At 44.8% G+C, this 27,929-nt stretch overlaps 1 protein-coding gene across 4 annotated transcripts in view; it reads right to left on the bottom strand.

Annotated features, from left to right (window-relative positions):
- The window catches only part of CCDC60 (coiled-coil domain containing 60), a 55,862-nt gene that overhangs the window by 19,350 nt on the left and 8,583 nt on the right, over positions 1–27,929 (bottom strand). For 2 of the 4 annotated variants that reach the window (XM_081892346.1, XM_081892345.1), the window contains exons 2-3: positions 11,843–11,923; positions 10,596–10,675 (exon numbers count right to left, since the gene is read on the bottom strand). In XM_081892346.1, coding sequence (XP_081748472.1) covers positions 10,596–10,675; positions 11,843–11,923 — 161 coding nt within the window. Of the gene's footprint in view, positions 1–10,595; positions 10,676–11,842; positions 11,924–12,036; positions 12,075–27,929 lie in introns of those variants that run through there. The other 2 variants (XM_081892348.1, XM_081892347.1) reach the window with 2 other exon arrangements.

The following is a 27,929-nucleotide window of genomic DNA, read 5'->3' as shown; positions in this document are numbered from 1 at the left end:
CTAAAAACCTATAAAATAATAACAGTTAAAAAGCAATTGAGCTAAGATGACTATGTAACAGCGGCTTCCATCGTAAGACGCATTTGTGCCCCTACAAGGCTGGTGTTCATATATTTAATAAATATATATGGGACATATAAGGGGAGAAGACCTCATTCAGATTCTAGGCAAATAAAGGCTTGTAGTTCAGAGAGAGATGAAAACAGTTGAATTTTGCATTGGCTATGAGACTGCAGTAGAAGACTTCTTTCGTCTCTCCCCCCCTTTCTATTTTTAAAAGAAGTCTTTTGTCGGATGACAGACGAGACAGACAACGCAAAGCGCTCACTGCCAGCAAAATGGATACATCACGACAAGTTGTTCTGCAGTCCGCGTGCAAAACATATTTCTACCCTGTCCGAATCAGACAAGCCCATCCATCTCCCGAAACATTGCGCTTACCTCCTAAAGTAATGGCTGCAACCGGGTTCAGAACACCCTCTTCCTTCCTAGCAATGCATTAAAACTACTCGAAGGCTACTAGACACTTAACAAATGGCACTTCTGAATCTCAAGGTGATTCGCCGTCTGCCTGTAATGTCTGTGGAATTCCTGACATATGGGAACCCATGTTGGAATGTATAGATTTTGGCAAATTTCCTTTAAAAAAGTTCAAAAACTTCTTTTTTTCATTTTTTAAAAACTATTTTATTTATGACTTTCAGGTTTATGCATTTCAATAATTTTACTGTCGTTTTAACATTTCAAAACTTGACTTCCTTCCCCCTCTTTCTGCTGTTCCTTAAATTTATTTTTAATATTTTCTGCATATCCAAATTAACTTAATTTGTTCATTTATTCATCTGCTTTAAATACATACTCTTACGAAACTGCAGGTTATTACAATAATCCTGCCAATGTTCTTATCTGTTTACAATTTGTTTCTAAATATTCAATAAAACATTTCCATGCTTTTATGAAAAGTCTGTTATCTTGATTTCTTATTTTTCCGGTAAGTTTTGCCATTTCTGCATATCCCATATGTTTTTGTATCCATTCCTGGGATACAAAACTTCTTCTGGGACTTCTGGGACTTCTTCTTCTTTACATTTTTGGACAAGCAACATTCTTGCTGCTGTAGTCACATACATGAATAAATTTCTATACAGTTTCAGTAGTTCTGTTCCTTTAATTCCCAAAAGGAAAGCTTCTGAGCTTTGTTTTTGTTTTTTTTACAAATTACATTTTACAAATGTTATTTTAAACATCTTTTTCAATTCATTATATATCATTCCCAGTAAGCTTTAACCTTACTACAAGACTTCTTTTTCAGATTCTGCAAAAGCCGAACAATTATTATGTCTGGATTTTCACTTTTGGAAATGTGGCAACCCTAGAAATGTATGCCTCTGACAGTGGAGGTAGAACACAGTCATTGTGGCTAGCAGCCAATGAGAGCCCTGCCCTCCCTGAATTTGTCCAATCACCTTTTAAAGCCATCTAAGTTGGTCGACCACGCCTCCCTCCTGCGGGAGTGAGTTCCATAGTTCAACTATGCGTTGAATAAAGAAATACTTTCATTTATCTGTCCTGAGTCTCCCAACTGTACGGAAGCTCTCCATTTCACACACCACTTCCAATCTTTTAAGTTTGTTGTTGTTGTTTCGTTTAGTCGTTTAGTCGTGTCCGACTCTTCGTGACTCCATGGACCAGAGCACGCCAGGCACTCCTGTCTTCCACTGCCTCCTGCAGTTTGGTCAAACTCATGTTAGTAGCTTCGAGAACACTGTCTAACCATCTCGTCCTCTGTCGTCCCCTTCTCCTTGTGCCCTCCATCTTTCCCAACATCAGGGTCTTTTCCAGGGAGTCTTCTCTTCTCATGAGGTGGCCAAAGTATTGGAGTCTCAGCTTCAGGATCTGTCCTTCCAGTGAGCACTCAGGGCTGATTTCCTCCAGCACCATAATTCAAAAGCATCAGTTCTTTGGCGATCAGCCTTCTTTATGGTCCAGCTCTCACTTCCAGACATCACTACTGGGAAAACCATAGCTTTAACCTTTTAAGTTTAGTTCTCCACAATTCCATAGCAGTTTCTGATGCTTTTTGTTTTTGCTTTTAAAAAGCCTCATCGAAATTCTGCAGAATTTAAGGGTCGTTTTCTCCAAATATATGTATACTGTTCCATGCAATTTTGCTTTGCTTGTTCCTTAAACTTCAGCAGTTGCATCCACACAGGAAGGGTACTGCTGCGACAGGGACTGCAACCATCAATTTTGAGCGATGACTGTATTTCAGTTGGCGTATTGTTTCAGAAATTGCAAATCAGAACCGAATCGAATTTCTACCCTGTCTCTACCAGGCAAGCATTATGTTCTGACAGCTCTTTCTCTCTCTACCTCTATCTCTCGACACACACACATTCTGCGCTGTCCCTGGCAGGTGGCACAAACAAGGGCTAGTCATTTTCACACAAGGTGTGGGGAGGGGGCAAAGCAAATGCCTTCCCATTTAAATCTTCGTTTCAAAAGCATCGTATTTATGCAGCAACTTAATAAAATTAGCCTCTGCCGCCAACTTGACGAGGAGGTAAGAATCATTCATTAAAATGCAAATGCATTTGAGATGAACTTTGGGATGCATTTATTACAGTAATTGAGCTCCAGCCGGCTGGAAGTCACAACACGGATTTTCCGCCACCTTGCCGACAAAGGCCATGCCTTTCTTGTAAACTAATAACTTCGTCACTGGGAAAATTGAGAGAGCTTCTCCCCCCCACCCCCCGCCGCCTTTTTGAGTGCTAATCATTTTCGTCAGAATACTCCAGCTCCTTTATAGGATTAAATTAATATAGATAAAGGTCAGGCTCGTACTGTACCAAAATAAAAATGACCTGGCAGCAAACCAGGTGGATGGCAAGCTGACGAGGTGCTCGCTTTCATGCTTAATACAACATCATGTGCGTATAATTATCTTAAAATGTCTGACCGCCCCGCTGATCTATTCGTAAATTTGTAACACAGAATAACAAAGGAGTCGAGCTTGAATAGGCCAGATGCATTTCTTTGAAGCAGGAGTGAAATCATACTTATCAAAGGGTACGATCCGACTATTATTATTATTATTATTATTATTATTATTGACCTGTACTTCGCCCAGAGGTCCCAGAGCAGGTTGCAATAGTAAAGGTAAAGGAAAAAGGGACCCCTGACCATTAGGTCTAGTTGTGTGACCGTACAGCTTCCGGGTCATGTGGCCAGCATGACTAAGCCGCTTCTGGTGAACCAGAGCAGTGCATGGAAACACCGTTTACCTTCCTGCCGGAGTGGTACCTATTTATCTACTTGCACTTTGACGTGCTTTCGAACTGCTAGGTGGGCAGGAGCTGGGACCGAGCAACGGGAGCTCACCCTGTTGCGGGGAGTCGAACAATAGTAAAACAATAGTAAAACACAGTATTAAAAACAGGTTTAAACAACTGACAATTGCAAAATAACACACCTCAAGTGTCAAAAGCCTAGGTAAAGAGGTGTGTTATCAGCACTCGCCAGAAACAGTATAATGGAGGTGCCAGACTCACCTCCGAGGGGAGGGAGTTACACACTTAGCGACCACATCTGGGCATCCCCAGAGCCACAATACACACTGCCCAGGCTTGCACTTTGGTGCAGCTATCGCAGCAGTTTGGCTTCACCCCCATAGACACACTCCATTGTCTCACAAAACAATGTCAACAACTATAGAGTCTGCACTGTGAGAATGGAGTGATGGACTAGATAGGCCATTGGCCTGATCCTGCAGGCTTCCCCCATGTTCTTATGTTCTTTACAGAGTTCCACCCCAGGGCAAACTGCGTTGCGGGTGCGCAACTGGGAGATGCAGTGCTGTTGCTGGGCCCAGAAAATAGCGCTTTCCTTTCATGACTGATGGCGTAGGTAATATTCCACCCATCCAGACACTCTGCTCCCTGTCTGCTCATGTCTGCTGTCTAATTAACGTGAGCTGTCATTCACGGAGAAAGAAAGTCTCTCTCTTCCCCCAATGCTGATCCACTCTCTTTCTCCCCTCTTTCTTTCTGGAACAGAATTTTGCAAACCTCCAGCCGTGACCACGCAAGAAGCATGCCAATTAGAGCGCTGGCTGCCAAATGGCAAAATAAGGAAAGAAGCCTAGGATACGAGGCAACAGAGCACCTGTTTCCAAGCAACTGGCATTACCAGGCATTAGCTGCAGAGGAAGTCTAGCGCTGGCAGGTAATGCCCAAGTCCCCAAGCGGCGGCACAATTTCTCTCTTTCTCTCTGTCCTGCAGGTGCTCATCGTATCTCCGGCCACGATCACGGCCACACCGAGAGCCTGATCTGCTCCGGCTGATTTGCTGGCGTTGGGAGAGGAGGGAATTGGCAGAGTACGAACAGGGGCTTACAGCAGCCGAGGCTGAAAAGCAGTGGGCTGAAGAGGAACAGAAGAAAGAAAGAAAGAAAGAAAGAAAGAAAGAAAGGAAGGAAGGAAGGAAGGAAGGAAGGAAGGAAGGAAGGAAGGAAGGAAGGAAGGAAGGAAGGAAGGAAGGAAGGAAGGAAGGAAGGAAGGAAGGAAGGAAGGAAGGAAAGAAAGAAAGAAAGAAAGAAAGAAAGAAAGAAAGAAAGAAAGAAAGAAAGAAAGAAAGAAAGAAAGAAAGAAAGAAGAGGGAGTTGAGGCCTGGCAGAATACCAGTGTTAACAGCTTGGCACAGGGCAAAGGAGCAGGAAGTGTCTTAAGCCTGGAGGTCAGCAGAGAACAGAATGAATACATCAGGTCCATGCCTGCGAATCCTGCAATTTGACTCTCTGTGATGCTGCTGTTATAGGAATTCTAAGGTCTCGTATATTTAATCATATGCTCATAAAGCTACAAGGCAAATACATACATAAGTATACAAACCATGTGTCTGAAATAGTCAAGGTAAAGGGACCCCTGACCATTAGGTCCAGTCGTGAACGACTCTGGGGTTGCGGCACTCATCTCGCTTTATTGGCCGAGGGAGCTGGCGTACAGCTTCTGGGTCATGTGGCCAGCATGACTAAGTCACTTCTGGCAAACCAGAGCAGCACACAGAAACGCCGTTTACCTTCCCGCCAGAGCGGTACCTATTTATCTGCCCCCCCCCATGATGTATGTATGATGTTTTGGGGGTGGCCTTGAGCTACAGAATAACAGAAGCCAACCAGAGTATATTGAGAAGCAAAGCGCCTAGTAAGCCTGATCTTTATTAAACTGTTGTAACAGGGGCCCCACTCACCACACATGGGGGGGGGGGAGAACCCTGAACAATGGTGTGTGAGCCCTTATATAGACTTTTGAAATTGCCCACCCTGTAGCCCAAGACCACCGCCCTAAAACATCCTACATACATCACAGAAAGAGGCGGTCTACAGCAGGGGAGGCAGTCTACAGCAGAAATCCTGTCTGCCAGGATACCTCATAATGGTCACTGACTGCATTACCTGGGCAGCCTGGCCATTCTTTTGTGATCGTTAATACTTTAGTTCCTGAGTCCCAGGTCACAGGCTCACCCTATTCATACACAAATACACTCTTAAGACAGGATTTGTAAGCAAAAGACCATGGGGAAGGTTTCCCATTTCCTTCCTCCTTGCAGAGAAATATTTGTGGCCAATTTGGGAGAGTCAAAATGGCTTCAGGATTGCTCTTCAGTACTATTTCAGACACGTGGTTTATATTCAGTGGTATCTCGGGTTAAGTACTTAATTCGTTCCGGAGGTCCGTTCTTAACCTGAAACTGCTCTTTACCTGAGGTACCACTTTAGCTAAGGGGCCTCCTGCTGCTGCCGCGCCGCCGGAGCACAATTTCTGTTCTCGTCCTGAAGCAAAGTTCTTAACCTGAAGCAATATTTCTGGGTTAGCGGAGTCTGTAACCTGAAGAGTATGTAACCCGAGGTACCACTGTACTTATGTATGTGTTTGCCTTGTACATTTATGAACATTTAATTTATATTTGAGACCTTAGAATTCTTATAACAAGCCCTAAACCTACTTACTTCTGAAAGTGTTAGTATTGCATCCCGTTCTTGCTTGCTTTTCCCACATTAATCTAGGCAAGCCACTCCCCTTTGCTCACTGGGATTTGGATTCCATTTCTTTGTGTACATTGTGCTGACTGGGTTCATCCTGTGCTACATCTATAGCTGACATTTTTCTATCTCTTTTTTTTTTTTTTGCAGTTACTTTATAATGTTGCGGGTTGTGTTAATAAAGCTTTTAAAGGCAATTTCAACGGCCTTGGTCTTCAGTGGCATTTCAGTTTAATTACCTGTGATTCATGCCGGGAGCTGAGACGTGTGTCACTGTCAAATCCTCAACAGTGTAGGGATTGGGATACATTGACCTCAGCAGCCTTTCAGATGTTTTGGACTAAAAACCTTATTAGTCATAGTCAGCAGAGCCAAGTTCAGGGGCCGTCTCTTCACTCCCCAGAACACTATTGATGATGGACCGGGTCAGAAGCGGCAATGACGTGCCCAAGGTGGTGTAGTGGTTAGAGCGTTGGATTAGGACCTGGGAGACCAGGGTTCAGTTCCCCACTCGGTCATATTACAGGGGTCAGCAAACTTTTTCAGCAGGGGGCCAGTCCACTGTCCCTCAGACCTTGTGGAAGGGGGGGAGGCTGGACTATATTTTGAAGGAAAAAAATGAACGAATTCCTATGCCACACAAATAACCCAGAGATGCATTTTAAATAAAAGGACACATTCTACTCATGTAAGAACATGCTGACTCCTGGACCGTCCGTGGGCCGGATTGAGAAGGCGAGTCACTCACTCTCAGTCTCACCTACCTCACAGGGTTGTCGTAAGGATGAAATGGTGAGAACTATTCCCCCCTCTCCACCTTGATTGAGCTCCTTGGAGGAAAGGTGGGATGCAAATGTAATTACCATATTTTTCGCCCTATAGGACGCACTTTTCCCCCTCCAAAAATGAAGGGCCCCTCTCACTCTCCAGGCTTCAGGAAGCTATCCGCAAGCCTTGGGAGCCCGGCATGATTTTCTGCCGGGTTCCCAAGGCTTGCGGACAGCAGCCTGCAGACCGAAACCCGGGGAGTGCAGCAGGGTGCACCCCAGGCTTCGGGCAGCTCTCCGCAAGCCTTGGGAGCCCGGCGCAACTTCCCGACGGGCTCCCAAGGCTTGCGGATAGCAGTCTGTTCTGGGGACTGGGGTCGGGGGAAGTTCGGGCTTCCCCCGCCCCAGCCCCGCGCCTGGAGGGGAAATAAAAAAAAATTCTTCCCCCCCCCCAAAAAAACCCCTAGGTGCGCCCTATGGGCCGGTGCGCCCTATAGGGCGAAAAATACGGTAATAATTGTTGTTGTTTACCTGCCTGGGATCTTCCTCTTTAGGGAAGCTGACATTTCTAGCTTTCATTTATCATCGGAAAATGGAAGAATTTGCATCCTTGTATAGGTTGCTGGTAAAGGAGACCTCTTCACATCAGGAAACATTACTTTCAGGAAACAACTGAAGACCTTTTCATTCCGACAAGATTTTCCAGCAGGATGAAAAGGTCTCTGCCTTAGGTACTCCTTTTTCCATTGTTTTTTAATGTATATCTTCAGCTGGATTTCTGTACAGCTTTCAAAACTGTTTTTTAGTATTTTTCATGGGACATTTGAAAACTGCCTCAAGGCAAAGGTAAGGAATTAAGGAATTAATCAAAATAGAGTTATTATTTGTTGGGATTGAATCTGTACCCTGCCCTTCGTCCTCAAGGAGCTCAGGGTGGAAAACAGGTAACGTGGAGATAAAAATGAAGCAAAAACATTCTAAAAAAAGATTCAAACATTACAAAAAACAACTATAACTAAAGACATTCTTCTAGCCACTGATCTCAGGGTTGCCAGGAACAGTATTCTTCAGCCACCAAATGCCTGGGTAAACAGGATTGCTTTCAAATTCCTCCTGAAAGCTGATCATGATGGAGACGGGCACACCTCACATGGGGAGGCCGTTCTGCAACTGGGGAATCACCACTGAAAAGGCCCTGCCCTGGGTCAACACCAACAAAGCAGCCCCCAGTGGCAATATTACCACCAAGGTCTCACCCAATGTTTGTAATAACAATGCTTTCTGCAAAAGCTCAGACACCCAGCTGCTTCTCCTATCTTCTTGCTCAAAGATAACATAGTTCTGCTTCTGATTACCCCAGTGCTCAGAATACGTGTACAGTGGTACCTCGGGTTAAGTACTTAATTTGTTCCAGAGGTCCGTACTTAACCTGAAGGACCACTTTAGCTAATGGGGCCTCCTGCTGCTGCCGCGCCGCTGGAGCATGATTTCTGTTCTCACCCTGAAGCAAAGTTCTTAACCTGAAGCACTATTTCTGGGTTAGCGGAGTCTGTAACCTGAAGCATACATATGTAACCTGAGGTACCACTGTACTTCTCCTGCCTCATCTGATGTCTTGAGGAAACCTAGTGCAAGGGAGACCTGAAATAGCCAGCCAAAAGAATTAGGACAAATTGCCTGGGCCCAACTGCCCTAAGATTAACTAGCACCTGCCTCCTTTCTGTTGTTTACTGTCTGTTCTCTGCAGAACTGCTTTTGAAAGATGCTACTCTGGATGAGAATGTGAGTTTGGGGATGTATGTGCCCTTCTGCGGTTGGCAGCAATCGTTTGTCAGCGTTCATTTTGCATCGGGCTGTTGCTAAACCCTGAAAGCGGTAAATCATGGCATTTGTACCTACCGCTGATGTTCTTGCTGCAAAAGTCTGATATTCAAATTAATGAAGACCAAAGGAGCCATCACGTGCAACGAGCATACAAATGGAAATTTCCATCAGTTCCAGCCACCTCTGCTCAATTTTAAAGTGTCGTCGCTGGAGGCCACTTCATTTGTGACTCCCCACCCCCCTTAACTGGCATTTCTCTGCTTTAGAAACCAACGCATGCACCAGTCAAATCAGAACATGAGATGGTCTGTTTTGCCACCTGTGCATAAGTCTGAACATCAGTCGGTAGCACCTGAGTCTCTTAATCTAAGGGTCGTGGGTCAAGCCCCACATTCGGCGGAAGATTCCTGCGCTGCAGTGCTGCTGGACAAGATGGTCCCAACTCTATGAATCTATGATGGAATATTAAATTCCCACCAATATAAAGGTCAAAAGGTAAAGGACCACTGGACAGTTAAGTCCAGGCAAAGGCGACAATGGGGTTGCAGTGCTCATCTTGCTTTTAGGCCAAGGGAGCTGGCATTTGTCCACAGACAGCTTTCCAGGTCATATGGCCAGCATGACTAAACAGCTTTTGGCACAACAGGACACTGTGATGGAAACCAGAGTGCATGGAAATGCCATTTACCTTCCCGCCACAGTGGTCCCTATTTATCTACTTGCACTTTTTGACGTGCTTTTGAACTGCTAGGTTGGCAGAAGCGGGGACAGAGCAATGGGAGCTCACCTTGTCACAGGGATTTGAACTGCCGACCTTCCGATCGGCAAGCCCAAGAGGCTCAGTGGTTTAGACCACAGGGCCACCTGTGTCCCTATTATAAGTGCTTAAGAGGAGCCAATGGCCCATCTAGTCCAGAATGCTGCTATAGTTTGAAGACATCTCAGAGATTAAGCTTGCATCCAGTTAAGTTCTAGTGAGACTAGACCTACTGAAATCAATGGGCCTAAGTTAGTCATGCCTTTTAGTTTCAGTGGATCAGTATGACAAACAATGAATACAACTCAATGGGCTTCATCCAACTAAACAGAGCCACTATAGAATCATAGAACTGTAGGGTCAGAAGCAACCCTGAGGATCATCTGGTCCAACTCCCTGCAATGCAGGAATAGGCAGCTGTCGCATATGAGGATTGAACCTGCAACCTTGGAGCTATCAGCGCCACGCTCTAACCAACTGAGCTATCCACTAGCGCAAGGACTTTTGGCTGTGCAAGGGAACTCCCCCTCCCTCTCCTCTCCCTGTGTTCCCCCTAAATGGGAGTTCCATGGCTCAGTGTGCGGGGGGAATGTGTGTCCATCAACCAACTGCAGAGAATCTTCTTTGCATGAAGAAAGTCGCAACGTCTCCAGGTAGGACTGAGAGAGATCCCGTGCCTGAAACGCTGGAGAGCCACTGCCAGTCAGGGAGGACAGTTCTGAGCTGGATGGACCAGTGATCTGACAAAGTATAGTGAAGGGCTGTAGCTCAGAGGTACAGCATCTGCCTTGCATGCAAGGAGGTCCCAGGTTCAATCCTTGGAATCTCCAGGTAGGACTAGAAGAGACAAGTGGCCTGAGTTGTTTTCAGGCAGCTTCCTACATTCCTAAATCTGTTCTGGAGTTTTCCTCAACCCTCCAAAGCAGATTTGAGGTGCAAGAGAAGGCAGGGCAGCTCTGTTGCTCAAGAAGAAATCCTTGCGCTGGCAGATCTATTTAGATGGATACCGCCCAATATCTCTGATAATAAGAGGGTGAAAAGTCAGGTTCAAAACCTGTGGCTAGTACAAGGGCGATAAAGCACATCACCTACTTCTGGGAATGAGCTCAGAAACCAAGAGTAGAGTGCAGGGATTCCTGCGTTTGCAGCTACAGATCAACAATTTTGCTAGACGTCGACATATGGTATCACGCCATGTTCCTACCTTGTGTGTGCAAGGTCTTTATGGAGGGTCCTCAGGTCCTTTTCTAAGTTTCTAAAAGGCAGGAGCTTCTTCTCAGGTTCCTGCAGACATGGAATGTAATGTTAGAAGAACCTTTGCTGGATCAGGGCAAAGGAGCACCTAGCCCACTCTTCCGTTCTCACGGGTACCTAACCAAAGGCCTTTGGGAAACCCGTAATCTCTGAGATCCCTATTGGCAACCCATCATGGCTCCCTGGCAACTGTGGCTGTGTGATACACTTGGTGGCATTAGGCCTAAACCTCAAATCACTGGAGTTTTCAGCTTGCTTCAAATGCATTGCTGGTTTTTGTGTTTCTAATGATCTTATATGTAAATCGCCTTAATGCAGTGGCTTAGAAGGCAATTAATAAATCAATACTGACGGTCATGAAAATGTGAGAAACGATGTGTGTGTGTGTGGGTGGGTGGGTGGAGCACAAACACATACTTGTGGGTATGTACACTGTCCTGTCTAAGTGGGCATCCCGCAACAAATAATATCCAAGCTGTGCACCAGTGAAATCTGCCCTCAGCCAAAATGCTCATCATTCCCCTGCCAATATTTGGTGTCTCCCTAGGTGGGGCCGCTTCTCCATTTGGGAACCGATATATTAATTTATTGGGACGTGGGTGGCGCTGTGGGTTAAACCACAGAGCCTAGAGCTTGCCGATCAGAAGGTCGGCGGTTCGAATCCCGGCGATGGGGTGAGCTCCCGTTGTTCGGTCCCTGTTCCTGTCAACCTAGCAGTTCGAAAGCACGTCAAAGTGCAAGTAGATAAATAGGTACCGTTCCGGTGGGAAGGTAAAAGGCGTTTCTGTGCGCTGCTCTGGTTCACCAGAAGCGGCTTAGTCATGCTGGCCACATGACCCGGAAGCTGTACGCCAGCTCCCTCGGCCAATAAAGCGAGATGAGCACCACAATCCCAAAGTCGGCCACGACTGGACCTAATAGTCAGGGGTCCCTTTACCTTTATATTGATTTATTATGCATTTATTGCACATCTATCCCACTTTTTTCCTGCAAGGAGCTCAAAGTGGCATGCATGGTTCTCCTCCACCCTATTTTAACCTCAGAACAACCCTGTCCAGTAGGTGAGGCTGAGAGAGGCAGGCCCTGGCCCATGGTCACCCGATGAGCTTAATGGCGAAGTGGGGATTTGAACCCAGCATTCTGACCAGTACACCATGTTGGCTCTCAAGACAGAGATACAGATCATATTACATTTACCTTTGGTTTCGGCTTCTTAGCACTGACAGGTTCCACTGGTTCTGCCACTTCTTCGGGGCCAACATCCTCTCTGAAGAATCCCTGCAAGAGGCGGCAAAACATTGTCATCAGTACGGAGCGTTTCTGCTAAGAACCTGAGGCATTCTGGGAGGGAAAAAAGCTTCCAGGACCGATGGTGCTAAAACGATACCTATAAATACGAGAGATAAATGAGCATAATGAAGATTCAGAGATAGCTGAAGGTATGCCTAGCGAATATACCAGCCTCTACCCTGCCACCTGACACGCTCTCCAGATATTTTGGCCTGTAACTCCCATCTGGAGGGCACTGGGTTGAAAGGATGGAGTAGAGTAGACAAAGGCGGCTGTTTTGGGGAGCCAGCCAGGCACAGTGATTGAGCACTAGGTGGAGCCTGGAGCTGCCTAATTGATCTCTTCTGAAAGCGGAGCTGCAAAAAGCATTACAGGAGGCTATCAAAACGAATCTGGACAGTGAGTATCACAGAGCGGTTGTTAGCCATACGGCGGGCTTAATAGGGCAGCAGCAAACCAACGACCAGCCTGGTAGAAATGAACCCCTTGTCCTCCTATAAATAAAGGCAATCAGTTCTCTTGAAACACTTTTCGAGCTTGGCAGCCTGCAGCTCATCTTCCTGGAATGCGCTTGAAAAATGGAATCCCAGGGCAGGGATTCGTTTTTATGCTACCACTAAACAGATACACACACACACAGAGCTATCGCTTAGGTTCAGCCCTTTAGGTATTGCCTTCAACAAGTAAAAGAGGCTTTTGTTGTTGTTTTGCATTCAGATGCCAGAACACTCTGTTAAGATTGCAAGGAATGAAACTGAGCATATCGAGAGAATTGTGACAGGGGCAAACTGTAGGCCCTCCAGTTCTTTAACCATGTCATTAACATAAAAATTAAACAGGAAAGGCGCCAAGATGCATCCCTGTTTGACTCCAGTAATGGTCTTAATTCTAGTGGTGAAATGACCAGCCAGATCCACCTTTACTTGACAGTATATAGTGTTTTGATGAGAAATAATAGACGGAGGTCTATATTTGTCTTTTCCAATTTTTGCCACAATGCGTGTCTTGGGACCGTATTGAAAGCTGACTTTAGATCGATAAAAGCGACATAAAATTTTTGCTTCAAATTACGGATGTATTTACATAGCAGAAAGTTCATCACAAAGCACTGGTCCAATGTGGATTTTCCTCTTTGGAAACCTGCCTGGACTTCAGACATCACCTTATTTGTATCTGCCCATTCTTCCAGTCTGGAGCCTGGCATATAGTTTAGAGGCTACATCTAACAAACTAATGGGTCTATAATTGGCAGGGTTTTTCTTATCACCCTTTTTGTATATTGAGGCAATTCTACTCAGCTTCCACCCTTCCGGTATGCAACCTGAGCTGTTAATGTATGAAAACAGTTTTGCAAAAATGGGTGACCAGAAATCAGGGATCATGCTGAGCATATCTGGTGCTTGTTTTTTTGTTTTGTTTTAAATGAACTGAAGCATATTGTTTTCCTCAAATACAAAATCCGAACATTAAAGACACTACTTAAATGTCCGTATATCTGAGCGCTGGAAGGCTCACAAAGACACAGGTTTGTGGAACGGGAAAAATATTCCAGGAACAATCCCTCTCCAAGGGATGAGCCATAGCTCGGTGGTTAAAGGTAAAGGTAAAGGGACCCCTGACCATTAGGCCCAGTCGTGGCCAACTCTGGGGTTGCGACGCTCATCTTGCTTTACTGGCTGAGGGAGCCGGCGTACACTTCCAGGTCATGTGGCCAGCATGACTAAGCCGCTTCTGGCAAACCAGAGCAGCACACAGAAACGCCGTTTACCTTCCCACTGGAGTGGTACCTATTTATCTACTTGCACTTTGACGTGCTTTCGAACTGCTAGGTTGGCAGGAGCAGGGACCGAGCAACGGGAGCTCACCCCGTCGTGGGGATTCGAACCGCTGACCTTCTGATCAGCAAGTCCTAGGCTCTGTGGTTTAACCCACAGCGCCACCCGCATCCCTAGCTCGGCGGTTAGAGCATCCACATTGCATGTCAAAGCTCCCAGGTTCAATCCCCGGTTTCTCCAGGTAGGGCTAAGAGAGACTCCCTGTCTGGAAAGCTGCTGCCAGCCAGTGCAGACAATACTGAGATGGACAGACACACTGCAATCAAGTATCTGCAACCAACCAGAACTTCTGGACTTTTGCACCAGCTGCAAAAAAAAAAAAAAAATACAGTGGTACCTTGGTTTTCGAACGTCACTGTTGATGAATGTTTCAGTTTTTGAACACTGTAAACCCGGAAGTTTTGGTCTTCGAACTCGCCTCAGAAGTTGAACATGCCACGCGGCTTCCGTATTGAATTTTCCATACTGAGTTTTTGGTTTTTGAACATTTCGGAACTCGAATGGTCTTCCAGAACAGATTACTCAGAAACAGAGGTACCACTGTACCTGTTTACATGACGATGACACAAAAGCTTGGGCTTGGGATGGTTCAGTTGGTAGATCATGAGACTCACTATCTAAGGGTTATGGGTCCCAGATTCCTGCATTGCAGGGGATTGGACTAGGTCAGGGGTCTGCAACCTTTAAGACAAAAAGAGCCACTTGGGGGAAAAAAACTGGGAGCCGCAAAACTTGTCATTATAAAAATAAGTTTTTTGTCACTTTTTATTATTTCTTTGTTTGACCCCTCAGAATTACTCCTCCTCATAGAAATAAACGTTAAATTAACAAGTTACCTTTTTGTGTGTGTGTGTGTTCTTCACTCCCCTTCAAAACAGTGACCAGCGTACATGCCCCCTTTCAATGCAGTGACCAGCGTACATGCCCCTTACAATGTAGTGGGCGGGCGGGCGGGAAGGTGACGTCGGGACGGTGCGTGACTAACGCACGCACCGCCCCCATGCGATGTCACAGCCAGTACAGCGCCCGCCACAGTGGGGAGTGTCGGGGCGAACAATGCGCCTCCTCCCCTCGCTAGTATCCGCCCCGGAGCCGCGGCAAAGGTGTAAAACAGCCACATGCGGCTCCGGAGCCACGGGTTGCAGACCCCTGGACTAGGTGATCCCTGGGCTCCCTTCCAACCCTATAATCCTATATATAGGATTATATAGCCTATATATATAGGATTATATACCCTATGATATGCTGTGTAAAAGAATGACATTTTACTGCCTCCACCCCTCTCTCTTCCCACTTTGATTGCCTCCCCTAAAAAACTGTCAACAACTGCCTCTGAGGCTTTACTGCTTCGCAAAATTATATAATTTATTTATAATAATTCTAACATTTCAAACCTTGACTTCCTTCCTCCTTTTTTGCAGTTCCTTGAATTTATTTACATCATTCCCTGCATATTCCGAATTATCTTGACTTATTATTTTATGCATCTGTTCTCATATATGTCTTTTGAAGCTACAAGTTATTACAATATCCCTGCCAATGCCTTAATCTCTTTACAGTTTGTTTGTAAATATTAAACAAACCACTTCCATTCCTTTATAAAAAGTCGGTTGTCTTGATTTCTTATTCTTTGGGTAAATTTCGCCATTTCTGCATAATCCATTAGTTTCTGTAGCCATTCTTCTCCCGTCGGGACTTCTTCTATAGTATATTGTGTTTCTCTACAGTTTATGGAAATTTTATGGAATCGCATTTATGGTATTTTTTAATATATTAATGTTTTGTAAGTCTCCCAGTAAATTTATTTTGAAAGTAAAACAACAACAACCACATAGTAGAAACTGTGTCAATTATTTATCTACTTATTAGTTCAATTTATATCCAGCCCTTTATCAGTTTCATCAATCCCAGGGCGGCCGCCGCCGTAATACCCTATTAAACAGGATGGTAACATAATGAATAATTAATCCCTCCACTAAAATATAACCAAATAATTAAATAGGTATTAAGCTGTCATTAAATTAAATAACTACTGGTGGGCTCACTGCGTTTCTGGACGGCCTGTGGGGAGTAGATTTTAGGATGGCAGATGTTGCTGGACTACAACTCCCATCATCCTTTGCTCAGGTTGGCTGTTGAGAACTGGAGTCCAACAGGTTAACCACCCCCAAGTTAGGGGGAAAGAGAACTTTCGGCTTTACAATTCCATTGTGCGCAACTCTGCCTCTTTCGTTTATTTCAATGTTCATCCTTCCGAATCTTGAGGATTCAGACCAGGTATGAGTCCAAACCATAGATCCATCCAGTTTTATAGGTTTCTGTCACTGTTTTGAACATAAGAAAGGAAGCTAACAAATTGAGGAAGGTCCATAATTCCAGGGCAGGCATGCCAGTTTGTTCCTGCAATTGAGGAGGCCGGCACAGTGTGATGTGCTCATATCACAAGTGCATGCAGTGCAACTTGCACATGTAACATGCAAGTCCTCCTTGGCCCCCCTTAGCTGGAGTCCTTTTTGCATTGTTTTTCAGTGTGTATCTTCAGCTGGATTTTTGTACAGCTTTCAAAACTCTTTTTAGCATTTTTCATGGTGCGTTTGCAAACTGCCTCAAGGCATAGGTAAGAGGTAAGGAAGTAAGGAATTAATCAAAACAGAGTTATTATTTATTGAATTGAATCTGCACCCTGCCCTTTGTCCTCAAGGAGGTCAGGATGGCAAACAGGTAACCTGAAGGTAAAAATGAAGCAAATAATAATAATAATAATAATAATAATAATAATAATAATAATAATAATAATAATTTATTAATACCCCGCCCATCTGGCTGGGTTTCCCCAGCCACTCTGGGCGGTTGCCAACAAAATATTAAAAATACATTAAAACATCAGTCATTAAAAACTTCCCTAAACAGGGCTGACTTCAGATGTCTTCTAAAAGTCAGATAGTTGTTTATTTCCTTGACATCTGATGGGAGGGCGTTCCACAGGGCGGGCGCCACCACCAAGAAGGCCCTCTGCCTGGTTTCCTATAAGCTCACTTCTCGCAGGGAGCGAACCCTCAGAAGGCCCTCGGAGCTGGACCTTAGTGTCTGGGCTGAATGATGGGTGTGGAGACGCTCCTTCAGGTATATAGGATCGTTTAGAGCTTTAAAGGTCAGCACCAACACTTTGAATTGTGCTCAAAAACATACTGAGAGCCAATGTAGGTTTTCAGGACCAGTGTTATATGGTCTTGGCGGCCACTCCCAGTCACCAGTCTAGCTGCTGCATTCTGGATTAGTTGCAGTTTCCGGGTCACCTTCAAAGGTAGCCCCACGTAGAGCGCATTGCAGTAGTGCAAGTGGGAGATAACCAGAGCATGCACCACTCTGGTGAGACAGTCTGTGGACAGGTAGGGTCTCAGCCTGCGTACCAGATCGAGCTGGTGGATAGCTGCCCTGGACACAGAATTGACCTGCACCTCCATGGACTACTGTCCAAAATGACACACAGGCTGCATACCTGGTCCTTCAGGGGCACAGTTACCCCATTCAGGATCTGGGAATCCTCCACCCCTGCCTGTCCCCCAAAGACAGTACTTCTGTCTTGCCAGGATTCAACCTCAATCTGTTAGCTGCCATCCATCCTTCAACTGCAAAAACATTCTAAAACAGATTAAAACGTTATAAAAAACCCCCAATTGCAACTAAAAAAACCCCAATTACAACTTTTGTCTTACCAGGAATCAACCTCAATCTGTTAGCCACCATCCATCCTCCAACCACAAAAACATTCTAAAACAGATTAAAACATTATAAAAAAAACCAATTACAACTAAAGACATTTTTCTAGCCAATGATCTCAGCGTTGCCAGGAACAGTATTCTTCAGCCACCAAATGCTTGGGTAAACAGGACTGTTTTCAAATTCCTCCTGAAAGCTGATCATGGTGGAGACAGGCGAGCCTCACATGGGGAGGCCATTCTGCAACTGGGGAATCACCACTGAAAAGGCCCTGCCGTGGGCCAACACCAACAAGGCAGCCCCCAGTGGCGATATTACCACCAAGGTCTCACCCAATGTTTGTAATAACAATGCTTTCAGCAACAGCCCGGTCACTCAGCTGCTTCTCCTCTCTTGACATGCAAGTCCCCATTGGTCCCCCTTAGCTGGCTCAGGGGTCAGAGCTCTGTGTGCAGAAGCTCCCAGGTTCAGTTCCTAAGGACATCTCCAGCTAGGGATGGCAATGTCCCCTGCCTGAGAGCCTCTACCAGTCACTGCAGATAATACTGAGCTAGATGGAGCAACAGTCTGACATGGCATAAAGCGATTTCCTATGTTCCTAAATGATTTTAGTAAATCAGCATCTTCCTCCTTGCCAGTAGTGATTCTCCAACATCTCAAGTCAGGCAGGAACCTTTCCCAGCTCTGACGTCTGAACAATGAAAGTTTGTGTAGATGCTCACCAAAACATCCGGCCCACTGCTTTTGTGGCATTGTGCAAAGAGCTGTCCCCTCCTGAGAAGTGAACGGAGGAGCTCTTGTGAGCGATAAGTTTCTGCACCAGTAAAAAACAACAACAGCAAGCCTCCATGAGGGCTAGAAGCTTGCTTTTAAAGAACAGAACAGCGAGGCCTTGAATCTTGCTGGTAACTTAATTCCACAGCAGAGAGAGACCTTATTCTAAGTATGGACTGGTTAATTGAAAAGAAAAAGATTCACTATATTCTGCCTGTTTTAGCAAGAGGTTTTTAAACTTACATTGTACGTTTTCCCAAGAGGCTTTTAATATATGCATTATTAATGCTAACTGCTAATGTCTCCCTTTCATTTTTCTGCAGCTTTCTGTTTTATTTTTACTAAATTCTCATGTCTCTTGAAATAAGCTTAATTAAACCAGCAAACCAAATGGGAACAAAACGGGAAATGAATTAGTCGAGCTTGAAAAATCCTGATTGCCTTTGAGCTAAAAAGCCTTTGGGCATGATCCAGCCCATGCTCTTAGGCAGAAATTGTGAACGTGCATATGAGGGAGTAAGGCTTCCATGCTGTATACATTACCTGGGAGTAAGGCCCATTGAAATCAAATGGGCTTTCTCCTGCGTAGACATACTGAACACATGGGGCTTACTGAGTAAACATGCTTAAGATTGGTCTGAAAGTCCCACTGATTTCAATAGGACAAAGGTGAGCACATGCTCAGTGACCCAATTCAAACATTAACCACCTCAATCTGATAAACCATGGTTTATTGGGCAAAGAATCAAGGTGTCCCTGTGCTTCATCCTCCCTTTTCCTTCTCTCTGCTCTTTCACTGCCACACACCTGAGGTTTGTTAAGCCACAGTTTCTTCTTCTTACACTTGAACCAGGAAACTGTAGTTTAAGCTCCAACTACAAACTAGGATTTCAGACTATTGATGACGGTTCGCAAGCCAGGGTTGTAGTCCGAGCATCAATGGGAAACTGTGGTTTAACAAATCCCACATGTATGGCAGTTAGGCACTTGAGAGAAGGGAACAAGCAGCCATGATGCTCATTCTTGGTCCTACAGGCCAATGTAGTTATGACTGAATCAGGCCTCTATTTTGCCTAAGTCACTCCAGGAAATCTATAGGTCTTAAAACAGCCAGTGTTTTGGCAGATTGTGCCTTAGATTTCTTGCGTCAGACTGTATTTACCTGTGTAGTCTTAACACTGAAATTTCAGCCTGACATTGTGTTGTCTTTGGGAGCGTCCAAACAATCTCATTTTATTCTGCTACACCCTCATTTCTATCCAGATCTCTCTTCCATCTCCCGGTCTTTTAAACCATTACATGCTACCACCAGCCGTAGGGCCAATGTGCCATTGATATAGTAATAGTGCATTGGTGTGTCAGGAGACGGTGATGGGTTTATACTGGACCGTCCACACACATCACCCCACGTTCTTAGTTGCTCAGCAATGTCTCCCCAATGTTATCACATTATTGCTGCTTGGAGGGGTACTGTTGTTGTTTAGTCGTTCAGTCGTGTCCGACTCTTCGTGACCCCATGGACCAGAGAACGCCAGGCACCTCTGTCCTCCACTGCCTCCCGCAGTTTGGTCAGACTCATGCTGGTAACCTCGAGGGGTACTACAGCACAACAAAAAGGGACTCATGCTGGTAACCTCGAGGGGTACTACAGCACAACAAAAAGGGAGGCGAAAACTTAACCGGAACATTTGTGCTATAAAAAGCTACAAGACTTCAGCAGGAAATTACAAGACGAAAAAATGTTTAAAATAACCTTTTTGAAAAAACCCGAAGCCTTCCTTTCAGGAATTCTAGGTGCCGAAATCCCAAAGGACCAGAAAAGACTATTTATGTATGCGACCATGGCTGCACAGATGTTACTGGCTCAGAGATGGAAAAGAAGATTAAATCCCTACCAGAGAAGAATGGAAGATCAAGTTGATGGATTATGCCGAAATGGCTAAAATGACCGGAAGAATCAGAAATCAGGAAGACCAAAATTTTAATAACAAATGGGGGAAATGTATAACTTATCTTAAAGATCATTGTAAACTGTTAAAATTGTTAGTAGGATTGTCGTTTAAGGGTGAATTCTGGATATGATGGAGAGGTAAAAGATTTGGATTATTATAAAAGATGCAGGAGGAAATGATTAACAGTAGGACCCACAAAGGGGAGGAGGGAAGTCCAAGAGATTGCTTGGAATGTTGCTTTTATGTTGTATGTTTTCAAACTGAAAAACCAAATTGTTAAGTTGTAGGTGTACATATCAGACGACACAGCGATTCTTCAAACAGTTCTAGCTTATTCGCAGGCCAGAACAGAACTGAACTGAAGGGTTCAGCCAGCCTGCTTATATAGAACTCCACTACAACGCAACAGCAACCACTTTCTGTAACTATCCAATCACTGAATGTCACTTTCAATCCCTTATTTGCATATGTGGACCTGAGTGAAAACTATCTACAGTATCCCTCTGCTGGCCCAGGATGAGAACTTCAGCACATAACACAAATAAATAAAAAAAATGGGAGGGGGGAGTTACAAGATGTGCACCAATTGGAAACGGAGCAGCAAGTTAGCCCTGAAACTTCTGCAGGTCCAAACAGTATTGAAAAACGGCAGCATGTATAACTGCCCTGATACCATCGTGGATGGAGAAGGCTGTCAGCAACTACTAGACATGACGGGTATGTGCTGCCTCCATGGTCGGAGGCCATAATGTTTCTGGGCACCAATTCCTGGAAACCACAGGAAGGGAGAGTGCTCTTATGCTTGGGTCCTGCTTGCAGGTTTCTCATTAGCCACTGTGAGAACAGGATTCTGCACTAGACGAGCCACTGGTCTGATCCAGCAGCCTCTTCTGAGGTTCTTATCTTGAGCACAAATGAATGCATGATAAAAAGGACAACCGCATGGGGGGAGCTCCCTAAATCTACTATCTGCCTACTTCCAGAGCAGACCAAATGAATGCAACAGGGCTGCTTCTGCAGTCAATTAATTCTGGATTGCTGCCTTTCAGAATTAAAATGCCAGAGCCATTTCCGATGTAAATCCAATTAGTGCCATTCTTAAATTTAGGCTTAGAAACCCTGAGTTATTTCAGTCAGCCTTGGTTCTATTCCCAGGCAGGGTATCTGAAAAGCACAGTTTTTTCTTTCTTTTTTTCTAATCTACCCACGCGAGCCAGTGCTTTTGTGTAGGCACGTTTTTTAAAAAAATAATAACCATAATCATCCTATTGTATACAACATCTCCATTTCTGCTTCTCAAATTCCTTTCTCTCTCGCTTTGCTTTGTCTCATTTCCATGACCGTTCGGAGGTGTGCCAAAAATTTCAGATTCTTCTTGCAAACATCCCCCACATCTTCTGTTTGTTGCATGTTACCAATGAAACTCTTATTGTCCTTGGCAAGTTTCCTCTTTATCTATCCTATTCAGTTTCTAGCTTTCCATCCATCACCTAAACAAGAGGAAAGTGGAGATTATTTCTCTCCACCCCCAAGTATATTTTCCAGGAAGCAACTACCTCTGGCCACGGCACTGTTATTATTTTAAAAAACTGCTTGTTGTCAGGACATGCTCATGAAGTCATTTTTGGCACGGGGATGAGCTTTACTGGAGCCACAGTTGCGGACCTGATTTCAAGACTCTCAATAAGCTGTCTCCAACTTTGATTAAAAAAATAGAGGCAGGGCGGCGAGGTGGAGCCACACTCAAGGTGGAGGAAAGTCAGGCTGCACCTGGGGTATAATAAACACATTTTAGAAAATATGAATACAGTGGTACCTCGAAAGACGAATGCCTCGTAAGACAAAAAACTCGCAAGACGAAAGAGTTTTTCATTTTTTGAGTTGCTTCGCAAGACGAATTTCCCTATGGGCTTGCTTCGCAAGACGAAAACGTCTTGCAAGTTTGTTTCCTTTTTCTTAAAACCGTTAATACCCAGGGTGCATTGCTTGAAGAGGTGCAGTTGCGACTTGACTTCGAGGAGCAACTCATAGCACGCGGTGTGGTAGCCTTTTTTGAGGTTTTTGAAGACTTTGGTGATTTTTGAAGCTTTTCCAAAACTTCTTTTGCAGGCATTTGGTAAGTTAAACTTTTAAAACTTTTTTGGATTTTGGGTTGGGGTGTTTTCTAGGAGGTTTGGTGCTTTTGAATTTTTTGGATGTGAAGCACTGATTTTATTATTATTATTATTATTATTTGGGGGGGTTGCGAAGGTAGGAGCTGTGCTGCCATGGGGCCCAAGAAGACTGCTGCTGCAGAGGCCGGCGAGAGGAAGAAGGAGAAGAGAGAACTGAGGGACATTTGCCAGAAGTGGAAAGATGTGCAGGCTTTTGCACAGCGGCACCACCCTGACAAGGACCTGACACGTGACCTTGCAAACACTTTTGATACGAGGGTCATGTCGTCTTTCAGGGAGGTGCTGAAAAGGCGGATGAAGCAGCAGACCATGGACAGGTTCTTCAGCAAGAAGAGGAACCTTCTTCGAGTTGTCCCCCAGAGTATTAGAAAATGTATGTACAGTACTGTACACTTTGATGATTTTAAAACTTTTTTTGACCATAGGAACGCATTAATTGATTTTCAATGCATTCCTATGGGAATCCGTGCTTCGCAAGACGAAAAAATTCGCAGAACGAATTAATTTCGTCTTGCGAGGTACAACTGTAATAATGATACAGTGGTACCTCTGGATACGAACGGGATCTGTTCCAGAGCCCTGTTCACATCCTTAAGCGAACGTAACATGTGACTGCGCGTCTGCGGGTCATGTTTCGCTGCTTCCATGCATGCGCATGCGTCATTTTGAGTGTCTGCGCATGCGCGAGTGGTGAAACCCGGAAGCAACGCATTCAGTTATTTCTGGGTCGCCGCGGAGTGAAACTCAAAAACGCTTAACCTGAAGTGTATTCATCCCAAGGTATGACTGTACTTGCAGAGCTTTCTAGTGCCCCACAAACCTCCCTGCCTGCCTTCTTAGCACTGCTACAACAACTATTTTCCTGCTCTTCACCCTAATGTGCCAGTGCAGATTATAACAACTTAAAATCAGAAAATAAAGTGTGTTGTAAAAATATGCATTTTGTGTGTCAAAGAGGTGTGTCTTCAGCGTTCACCAACATCTGAAGAGTTGCTCCGAAGGAGGCTGCTTGGTGCCTTCAGAGCCTAGACGCTCAACTGTCAGACCAGTGTCTAGCACAGCAAAATAAACACACTGACAATCCTTACAACATAAAAAAATGCAGCGTGACAGGGTCTCTTGGCACTACAGCCTCACAGAGCAGCTGGTCCTAAGAAGAACAGAAACATTTGCTCCAGATGAGAGAGATAGAGAGATAGAGAGAGAGAGAGTCATATATTAAGTCAGATCATGCGTATCTCTTTCTGCTCACTGAGAAGCAGGCGTAAAAAAATGCATGGGTAGCTCACGGAGAATCTGTTGGAAATCAAAAAGCCAGCAATCAAGGACAGAGTCAATTCGGTCTGCATTTAAAGGTGAAGCTACCTAATTCAAGCTTTTTGAAAAATGACATCATGGGCATAGCCGGGATTTATGGGGGGGGGGGAGGACACCCACCTGTCATCATCCTCTGTCTGGCAAATTTGGAATGAAATGTCTCAACAACAGATGTTTTAAATGACTTTCTTTTGACCCCAAGTGCTCAGTGAAATCTGTCAAAGCATTTCAAATATTCTAATGATTTCTACTTTTCATTTTTATTTATTTACTTGGTTTTTTTTGGGGGGGGGTGATAGTTGCCCACCCATGCCTCCTTCAGCTAGGCCCGTGGATGACATGCCCAACTTGTATAAAAGTTATACACAGCAAGTAGAAAGCGAATAGAGAGAAGTTGTTTCTCCCTCTCTCGTAACACTTAGAACAGATGGACATCCAATGAAGATGAATGATGGGAGGTTCAGGACAGATGAAAAGAAAGAACTTCTTCATGCAGCACATATTTAAACTGTGGAACTCACTCACTCCCACAGGAGGTAGTGATGGCCACCAACTTCGGTGGCTTCTAAAGAGGACGGGATAAACTCAGGAAGAAGGCCATCGGCGTAGCGTGGGTTGTCAGCACCCGGGGCAAGGCAAGTAATTTGCGCCCCCTAACCCCCCGCCGCTGCCAGCTTCTTCTTGCTGCTGCCTGGGCTGGGGTATTTACAGTAAGGTAGCCACGGCGGCGGGGGCGGGTCCGTGTCAGGTGATCTGAGGCGAGTTGCCGCTGGCGCTGTCGCCCAAACGACGCCACTTGCCCGAAGGAGGAGGAGGGCAGAGAGGCGAGGAAAATGCAACATGGCCCAGCAGCTGCAGCAGTGAGGAAGGGCTGCCTGGCGCGCCCTCCGCGGCCCTGACACGCGGAGACCGTGGCGAGAGCTGAGAGCCGCTGCCTGCCGGACGCCTTCAGCCCGGACGTGCGCACAGCTCGTCGGTTCCGCAAGACATGGGGCTCTGCTACAGCCTGCGCCCGAGGCTCTTTCCGGAGGCGGTAAGCGCGCCCCCCCCAGATGTTGTGCCCGGTGCGGCCGGCCCCCCCTGCACCCCCCACGCTATGCCACTGGTCTGCCCCAAAGTTCAGAGGCAGTATTGCTTCTGAATGCCAGTGGCTGGGAACTACGGGAGGGGAGAGGGCTCTTGTTCTTGGTTTCTGCTTGTGGGTTGAACGCAGGCATCTGGTCGGCAGCTGTGAGATGAGGATGTGGGGGTTAAATGGGCCGTTAGCCTGATCCAGCTGGTCTTCTAATTTTCTTTTTAAAAATTTCTTTTTTAATTTTTCATTAATTATTTCAGCATCACATTTTGTAAAAAAAAACATATCATCCTTAAATCCCCCCCCATTTCCCCCCTCCTCCCGCCCCAGAAACCTGAGCTCCTCTCTCTGGTTTATCAACCTATGTTATTTCCTGCATGTTACAAAACTGTACAGATCCTTAATTTATCTATCTGAGTGTTATCAAGAAAAAGTTTGTGAATGTTTATTCAAAGCCTGCCAAGGAGTCCAGTTCATTTTGTTGTTTCTTTAAATACTTTGTAAAGGGTTCCCATTCATCTTTAAAATCACAGTTATCCTTGTCATGTAGTATGTGTGTCAATTTTGCCAATTCTGCGTAGTCCATCAATTTTTCTTGCCATAGTTCTTTAGTCGGGATTTCCTCATTCTTCCATCCTTGCGCTATTAAGACTCTTGCCGCCGTTGTCGCATACATAAAGATATTTTTCAATTTCCTTGGCTGGTCTTTTCCTACAATCCCTAACAAAAATGCTTCAGGTTTTTTAACAAATGTTAATTGGAACTTTTTCTTCAGTTCGTTATATATCATTTCCCAAAACTTTTTAATTTCATCACAATCCCACCACATATGATAAAAAGTTCCTTCTTTTTCTTTGCACTTCCAACACATATTTGAACTGGTTTTGTACATTCTTCCTAGCTGTATTGGTGTTATATACCATCTATACATCATCTTCATATAATTTTTTTTCAGCAAGGAGCAATCTATAAATTTTAAATCAATTTTCCATAACCTTTCCCAATCTTCCAGCATAATATTACGGCATATATCTTGTGCCCATTTAATCATAACTGATTTCACCTCTTCGTCTTTCGTCTCCCATTCCCCCAGACAGTCTTCTGATTTTCTTAAACAATACACAAACCGAAACAGCAGCCATCCTTTCGGAATTTGCACTCCTTCAAAGTTTGCAAATGCAGTTCTGTGCGCACACTGGGGCAAAGTCTGCCTCAAAATACATAAAATAACATAGAAAAAATGTGCAAAAATGTGCAAGAATGTAAGCTGAGCCTGCTGGATCGGGCCAATGAAAAACAGTTTTGCAAAAAATGTGTGCTTTAGAGGAAAAAATTGTATACACAAATATCGCACCGAAATGCTGATGGATGAGCCACAAAACCCATTCTTGCCCCTCCTGTACATAGAGATTTCTGCAACACACGCAGGAGGCAGGGACATGCAGTGACATTATGTATATTTAAAAAGGCAAAGAATAGAAGAAGCAGGTTGAGGCTCTGAAAGACAGAGATACAGCAGTTTAGAGAAAACCTGAGACAGAGAGAAAAGAGCTCTGGAAAATTAGAAGCATCCAAAAGATCATTCTGACTAAACATTAGGAAGAATTTTCTGACGGCAAGAGCTGATCAACAGTGGAAGCTTGGAAGATAGTGGATTCTCCTTCATTGGAGGTTTCCAACCAGAGGCTGGATGGCCATCTGTCAGGGATTCTTTAGCTGTGATTCCTGCATTGTTGGACCCGTTAGGACCTCCCAACTCTATGATTCTGTCTTGGGGTGCCTCTCTGGAGATTTGATGGGAACCAGGCAGAGAGCCTTCTTGGTAGTGGGGCCCACCCTGTGGAACACCCTCCATCAGATGTCAAAGAAATAAACAACTATCTGACCTATATTTTATTTTATTTTATTTATTTAAAAGCACTTATAAACTGGAACATGTTTTTTAAAGACCTTGAGGCGGTGTACAATTGGGGGGGGGGGAGTACAATTAAAACGAAAATGCATCCTAAAACTGATAAAAATGCAGTCTAAAAATACTTAGGAGCAAACAAGAACAAATAAAAGATTTGGACCCACAAAACAGGGGCTGATTCAATGGGTGATAATAATGATAATGATAACGATGATGATGATGATAATAATAATAATAATAATAATAATAATAATAATAATAATTGTACCCCGCTCATCTGACCGGGCTGCCTGAGCAAAAAGATAAATCTGTATATGCCTTATGCTCACCTTTTATATCTGTAAATAAAAGCACATTACAGAAATGCCTTCAGCCATCTTTCTCCCCAAGGGAACGGAGGCCTGATAAACAGAGCCCCGGGATCTTGTCAAATTGAGAAATGCACAGCAGTATGTTCTGGTTTAAATTTTGTTATATATAAAAAAATTGTAGGAAACATGAGATCTACTGCCTTGGAGCATGCTGGTCTCTCGCTTGAACCCGGCCCCGGAATAACTTTATGCTGACATGCAGAAGGAGTGGTCCTATCGCAGCAAAACTGCAAAGCATCACGAGAGCTGTCCGCGCTTTGGCCCACTGGTACAGGCTTACTGTCACCACGCAGGCATCCTCCTCGCCATTGTGATTTGACCTTCTGAAAGAGAACTAATCGCTGCTGACATTTTGTGATTGTAATGACAGCTGCAGGCAGAGACTGTATCATAATTGCAGCCTAGGAGCCTTAAAACATTCACTCGGCTTCGATTTCTAGGTTGTGTTCCATTAGTCCTGGGGCCTTCATGTCACAAAGCCATTAAATCATTGTTTTCACTTGACAGTATCATCTTTAGCCAACCCTGCAGTGAGGGGAGGGCGGTTGGGATTACAGTGTTTCTTAAAACTCGCGGCGAGGGCAATTGACTGTTCTGAGCAATCGGGCTCAAGGAGAGTCATCCCAAGACCGGACTCCTACCAACCCTCTGTCGGCCAAAAGAAGGAACGCTCCAGAAGTGCTTAAGTTTTCTGTACAGTGGTACCTCGGGTTAAGTACTTAATTCGTTCTGGAGGTCCGTTCTTAACCTGAAGCACCACTTTAGCTAATGGGGCCTCCTGCTGCCGCCGCGCTGCCGGAGCACGATTTCTGTTCTTATCCTGAAGCAAAGTTCTTAACTATTTCTGGGTTAGCGGGGTGTGTA

Source organism: Podarcis melisellensis, assembly GCF_964234715.1.
Source record: "Podarcis melisellensis genome assembly, chromosome: 16".
Classification (NCBI taxonomy): domain Eukaryota; kingdom Metazoa; phylum Chordata; class Lepidosauria; order Squamata; family Lacertidae; genus Podarcis; species Podarcis melisellensis.
The sequence above is the reverse complement of the archived record's forward strand: the minus strand, read 5'-3'. Positions and strand labels throughout refer to the sequence as shown.